The sequence below is a fragment of the Chelonoidis abingdonii genome, chromosome 15 (assembly GCF_003597395.2).
Source record: "Chelonoidis abingdonii isolate Lonesome George chromosome 15, CheloAbing_2.0, whole genome shotgun sequence".
NCBI classification, from domain to species: Eukaryota; Metazoa; Chordata; order Testudines; family Testudinidae; genus Chelonoidis; species Chelonoidis abingdonii.
Window position 1 is genome coordinate 2,452,658 of NC_133783.1, and position 6,336 is coordinate 2,458,993.

At 39.1% G+C, this 6,336-nt stretch overlaps 1 protein-coding gene across 1 annotated transcript; it reads right to left on the reverse strand.

The window, feature by feature from the left end:
* Positions 1 to 1,209: 1,209 nt before the first annotated feature.
* LOC116834304 (zinc finger MYM-type protein 1-like) lies at positions 1,210 to 2,878 on the reverse strand. The gene is made up of 2 exons (XM_032796299.1): positions 2,596 to 2,878; positions 1,210 to 2,147 (listed from the first exon to the last, which is right to left on the reverse strand). The coding sequence occupies exons 1-2, from the start codon at positions 2,876 to 2,878 to the stop codon at positions 1,210 to 1,212; spliced, it is 1,221 nt and encodes a 406-aa protein (XP_032652190.1).
* Positions 2,879 to 6,336: the final 3,458 nt, after the last annotated feature.

Below are 6,336 nucleotides of genomic sequence, written 5' to 3' on the forward strand. Positions count from 1 at the left end.
CAGAAATCGACGCTAGCCTCGGACCATGGACGCACAACGCCGAATTACTGTGCCTAGTGTGGCCGCGTGAAATCGAATTTATAATATCAGTTTTATGAAACCAATTTTAGCTAATTCGATATTATCCCGTAGTGTAGACGTGGCCGTAGAGTAGAGGTGGCAGACTGGTTTCCTGAACTGAATCTGTTTTTTTGTCTGCTCAGTGGACTATGAGACATGACTCTGTGTCTGTTTGACAAACAGAAGCGGTACAGATTGAAAAAACTGCTGACCAAAGTGTGCCTCTCTTTGACCAATAGAAATGATGAGAATTAATGGATAAGAGAATTTGAGATTTCTTGTGCGGTGGGGAGAGGGGAGGTTCTGTGTCGATCTTTTTCTTATTTTTTCTGATAAGTACTAGTCTGATGGATAATTTTATGTGCAAATGGGTGCAGGGACATTTTTTTAAAAAAAGGTAAGGGTTTTTTTTCTATCTCAGAGAGAGCTTGACATTTCATTTTTCTAAGAGAGACATACAGATTATCTTGCTGATCGGAGGGGGGAGGTTTTCCTGAGTCATAGTTCCACTGCATGCACATGGGCAGGGCCAGATTAAGGTTATGAGGGGCCTAAGGCTAATGGGAGGGAAGGGCCTAAGTATGAATTACATATTGCACAAAAATTATGAAGTACATATTATTCATTTATGTAAAATTAACAAGTTTATTCTACTCTCACTACATTCAATTCTTTAAACAAACACATTTTTTCCCCTAGCTTTAGCTGTGGCAAAGTCATGAATGATGTCATCATAATTCAAAGACCTAACAATTGCATTCTCAATGCTCAAGTGGGACAAAGCACTGAGATGCTCTTGAGTCATGGTGGATCTGAGGACATTTTTGATCCTTGGTAGAAGAGAGAAGGAACATTCTCCACTACAACTAGTGATCATTAATGACAAACAGCCATAAGGCAGTTTCAACATTTGGGAAACATTCTATCACATTGGATTCAGTAAGAACTCGGTACATCCAAATAGATTTGCTTTTGTTATCTTTTCTCTATCTGAGAGTGATATGAATTCAACAAATTGAAGAAATTCTTTAGTAAAATTTACTGGGAGATTGGGTACGTCTGACAGAGACGTTTGATACCTTCACTGACTAGGAACTTGAAATGTTAGGTGAAAAATTTGTCAGTATACTAAAGGTTTAGTCAATATTTTCATAAGCCTCGATCCAATGCAGTTATTCTGGGATACCCCAACATCCTTGAAGTGCAGCTGAAGTATATCATTCCAGCCCTCACACAAAATACCAGTTTACAAAGTGTGCATTGCATCATTCGGAATCTTCTCATCTTTTCTTGTTGCTGCACTTCAAGGATGTTGGGGTATCCCAGAATAACTGCATTCGCAGTTTCAGAGTTGGCACTCCACTGTGTCTCTGAGAGTGATTTGGGCACTGGGCATCCCTTTGGTAGTGAATCTCTAAGAATCATCCAACGACTGGTTGATGCAGAGAAAAAATGATAGAATTCTTGGACAAATCCAAAAAAAGAAACTGCTTCAACACAACAATACACAGCAGACTGGCCTACAAGGTTGAGTGAATGTGCAGCACATGGTATGTAATCAACCAAAGGATTGCTCTCTTTTATTTTTGCCTGTATCCCTGAATATTTGCCACTCATATTACTTGCATTGTCATAGTTTTGGCCATGACAAAGGCTGATGTCAATCCCATTTTCTGGGAGAAAATTGAGTAGGTACGAGGCAAGTTTCTCCCCTGTGTGGCTGGTGATGTTTATGAAGGTCATGAAATGCTCAGCTGATCTGCTGGGTAGCATATAATGCAAGATGACAGTCAGCTGATCTACATGTGACACATCTGCTGTTGAGTCGACGGACACTGAAAAATACCCCACATCTTTGATCTCCTCTACAATGGCTGACAGCATCTTCCTTGCCAGCAGTGCAATGAATTCATCACAAATAGCCTTTGATAGATGTGATGTATGGCCTTTTCCACTATTCATGTGTTCATTGATGTGCTGAGCTAAGAAAGAATCGAATTTAGGGATTAGCACTAGAACACCAAGGTAATTGCCATTGTGTTTCAATCCAACAGTCTCATCTGAGCCATGGAATGGCAGACCACGCTCTGCAAAAAAAACTATGGTTTCAACTATGTGTCTGAGAACATTCTTCTAATGAGCATAAGCTTCCAAAACTGGTTTTCCATTTGGGTATCTGTTCTATCTGACTAACTGCTAACTGACAATATATGCTGCTCACTCATAATTGGTAATGTATGTAGTATTCTTAAAGTCATTGAATCCTTTGCAGAACATTCTCCACTTTTTGGTATAAGAAAATAGGTAGCACTAAACAGTACACTTTCTTCTTAGAAGGCGAATAGATGAGCCATTCTTGCTTGCCAATCTGTTTGTTAGGCTTCACATATTCAAACATTGATTTGGTCAGATAATGATTCTTATTGGTGTAATCTCACTTTGTCAATGAAAAGTCAGCATCTAGATTCTGGCATTTCTGTGGGCCCTTCTCAGTCCAATGTGCAATGAGATCTTGAGAAGTCATGTCCCACTCGCCTGGGTCATTGGAGAAGGATATTTTTGTATTGCTATCACTGGGTAAGTCTTCAGAGGAATGAGGTGAGACTGCACCTAGAGAAGTCACAGGAGGCTTCTCCTTTTCATCAGGTGCAGATGCAGCAGGTTCATTTGGGCTGGTATTCGCCTGGACTTCCTCACCACCAGACTTAGTAGGAGGAAAAAACATTAGGAGAGAAGGAGTACTTTTTAGCACTACATCTTGTCTTTGCCGTCTTTCTTTGGCCTCCTTCAGTTTCTGCCATCCTCCTTTTTTTGACATGGTTTCTATTGTCTAGTGTAGGTCTACTGTGTACAATGTTCATTATTGCTGGGACCCACAAACACTTAGCTCACAACAACAAAAGTACAACCACCATAAATTGAATTCACAATCTTGATGGATTAATTTGTACAAAGCAACATCTAATGAGACAAAAGATTTCAGATGGCCCCGCCACCGTTGCTCAGTTGTTACTTCAATATGGAATGAAGGGCCTACATTAGGGCCTAAAAATAGGAGGGCCTAAGGCTACAGCCTTATTAGCTTATGGGTTAATCCGGCCATGTGCACAGGTTGCCATTCTCTTTGTAGACACGGTAAAGCCTGATTCGGTGGTTGTGCAGGAAGTTATTCCAGGATGTATATTGATGAGCCAAGCTACTTTTGAGCAATATCATCCTTTTTAAAAATTGATGACTGTGCTCCTATGATGGGGAAAAGATGGGGTGTGTGTTTGTGGGGAGGGTGGAGGTTCCAGAGCTTGAGTGCTCTTTCAACAAATGGTTTGACAAGTGATATTTTAATTGAACTCTTAATGAGAGATTGGATAGAAATCATTTGGAACCACACCTGCTGTTTTTTTTAAGTGTCTTACAAGTCTCTCTCCTTTTATTTTTATATATATATATATATAATTGCCTACCATTTTATATATATATAAATCTTTAAATATGACTTCACTACATGGAATGTTGCTGTATTCTAGAACACTGCTGCCACCAAGTGGAATAGTTTTCTCTAACTCTTTACAGAATCTTAGAAAATCTTGTGCTTACCCTCTCACAGACTGTGAGTCAGTGGGATGAGAGTTAGTTGTTTGTTTTAATTGTTCAAATAACACAACCTTTTTGCTGTACTTTAGAGTTTGGTGACTTTGGCCAAAGCTGGGACTATCAGATAGTTAATGTTTCAATGGTCAAAAAGTATATTACAGTAAGTAATACACTGTGAAAGTGGATAGGAGTGTTTTCTTCATGTATTGATGGGACTGGGGCACAAACAAAGACTGAGAAATTTGTCTGAGAAGAAGCAGCAATTCATAGACTTTGAACTGAGGCTCTTCAAAGCTTTGAAATCTGAGCTAATACATATCTGTGTTTAGACACCTCAGTTCCTGTTCATTTCAATTATTTCTCTCTGTGTTTTTTTAAATCAAGGGTGACTCTAGTCCCTTTATATTCCACTCTACCTTTAGTAAAGGTGCAGATGCTAAAAAAAAAACAGGTGGTTGCTATATAAAGTCAACTGCTGTTAAAGCTTCATTATACTGATGTTGCTGATAAATGAAAGTGCATATTCATAGAATGCAGCTTCTCTAAAAAATGATATAGTGTGGACTTCTAGGGAAATGCATTTGTTTATCCCTGTACAGGTGGATTTGTTACCTGTTAGACCATGAATCTCACGGTTCCAGTGTCACTTCTGCAGTCTCATACCGTGTGTGCCACAATGTTTCCACCAAGGTGATTCACAGACCTTTAGATCAAGGAAAGTATCATCAATGCCATCAATAGGCTGCTGCTGATAGCATTGAAATTGAATTTCTGTTTTCATACAACATGATTTGGCTCGCTACTGGACAATAGTTTTACTTACTCCAAGAATCGTCTGCAACTAGATCTGAATAATATTATATTTCCAAAAAACAGGAGTGTCACTCAGCAGCAGTTTTGGTGAAGCTTGTTTTGTCTTTATTTCAAAGATGAATGCACCTCTGAAGTATCAGGTCATTCCTCACCCTCAGCATTTCCTTAGCTGCCCTTTCTAAGGAGTCTTGGTTTTATGAGGCTGAGCAATTCCGTGTCCCCTGATGTTTCCTTATTTCATCTGCTTGACAAATGGTAGTAACAATATGTACAACCTCATCTCATTCAAATGCATTCCTGAGATATATTTCTGAGCCTTAAACGAGGGCTATTGTCAGGTTGAAGGCTGTCTTCACTGAAGGCTGGAATACAATACGCTGGGCTGGGTTCCACAATAGCACAGAGAGAGTCTTGAATTTAATTTCCCCAGGTGACAGAATTGTAATGTGCAGTCTTGAAAGTGCCAGTGCCAACATGTTTTGCCTTCAAAAGCCGTTTCTTTTCTAATTTTTTAAAGTGAATTTTAGTGTTGGTGAAAGGCATTAGATGGAAACTCTTTGTGCAACTATGCATTTAGACCTCCTTTAAGGCAACTTCATGCTAACAGTGTGGTGTAAAAAAGCCTTAGTGAAAATAAGAACATGTCCCATTGTGTCTCAGTGACAGAACTGAGAATAGAACTTGGGTCTTTCTTGCCCTGTTCTCAAATCAAGATAAGAGCAACTAAATTTTATATCTACATGGCCATTGCAACCACCTCTAGCTGATTTTGTAAGATTGTAAAATAATTGGAAAAAGTGGCTTGAACTTTTTGAGATGTATTTGGTAGTCATTTTAAAGCTTGCACTGAATTTAGTTTAATTTATTTTGAAATAATCTTAGGCAATTTTCACAAAGGTCCTGCAAATTTGTGGCCATTTCACAAACTCAAAATAGGCCAAATATTCTTGCACGTTACTCTTAGAAGTGCGTGTGAATCCTATATTTGGAATATCTGATCCAACACTATTAATATTGCAGATTGCCTTGATTTTAATTTGAGGATGGGTCTTGTATCATTGAGTTTGAATGTAATCTCCCAAAATCAACAGAACGCTGCTCAGAATTTGCGAGAGGAGAAGATCTGAACCAACAAAGAAAACTGCTTCTCATACTTTGTTTCTCATAATACGTTTTTTTAATTTTTGAAAAATTCCTGACAGTTTTTAAAACTCTCAAGAGAGCAACATAACAAAAGAATGGCCACACTGAGTCAGACCAATCGTCCAGCTAGCCCATATCCTGTCTTCTGACAGTGGCCAATGCCAGGTGCTTCAGAGGGAATGAACAGAACACACAATCATCGAGTGATTCATCCCGTCATCCACTCCCAACTTCTGAGAATCAGAGGTTAGGAACACTCACAACACAAGGTTGCACCCCTGACCATCCTGGCTAATAGGCATTGATAGACTCATCCTCCATGAACTTATCTAGTTCTTTTTTGAACACTGTTATTATAGTTTTGGCCTTCACAACATCACCTGGCGATGAGGTCCACTGGGTGACTGTGTTGTGTGAAGAAGTACTTGCTTTTGTTTGTTTTAAACCTATTGCCTATTAATTTGATTGGGTGACTCCTTGTTCTTGTGTTATGAGAAGGCGTAAATAGCACATCCTTATTCAGTTTTTCCACACCAGACATCATTTCATAGACCTCTATCATATCTCCGCTAAGTTAGCTCTTTTCCAAGCTGAAAAGTCCCAGTCTTTTTAATCTCCATACCCTTAATCATTTTTGTTGCCCTTCTCTGTACCTTTTCCAGTCCTAATATATTTTTTGAGATGGGGTGACTAGAACTGCACACAGTATTGAAGATGTGGGCATACCAG

Bases quoted from the DNA above. Each gene is read 5' to 3' on its own strand.
- LOC116834304 (XM_032796299.1), bottom strand. From the start codon at position 2,878: ATGTCAAAAAAAGGAGGATGGCAGAAACTGAAGGAGGCCAAAGAAAGA. The intron at 2,148-2,595 runs GCGAGTGGGACA...TTTTTTTTGCAG, and splicing joins ATCCTTCTCCAATGACCCAG to AGCGTGGTCTGCCATTCCAT.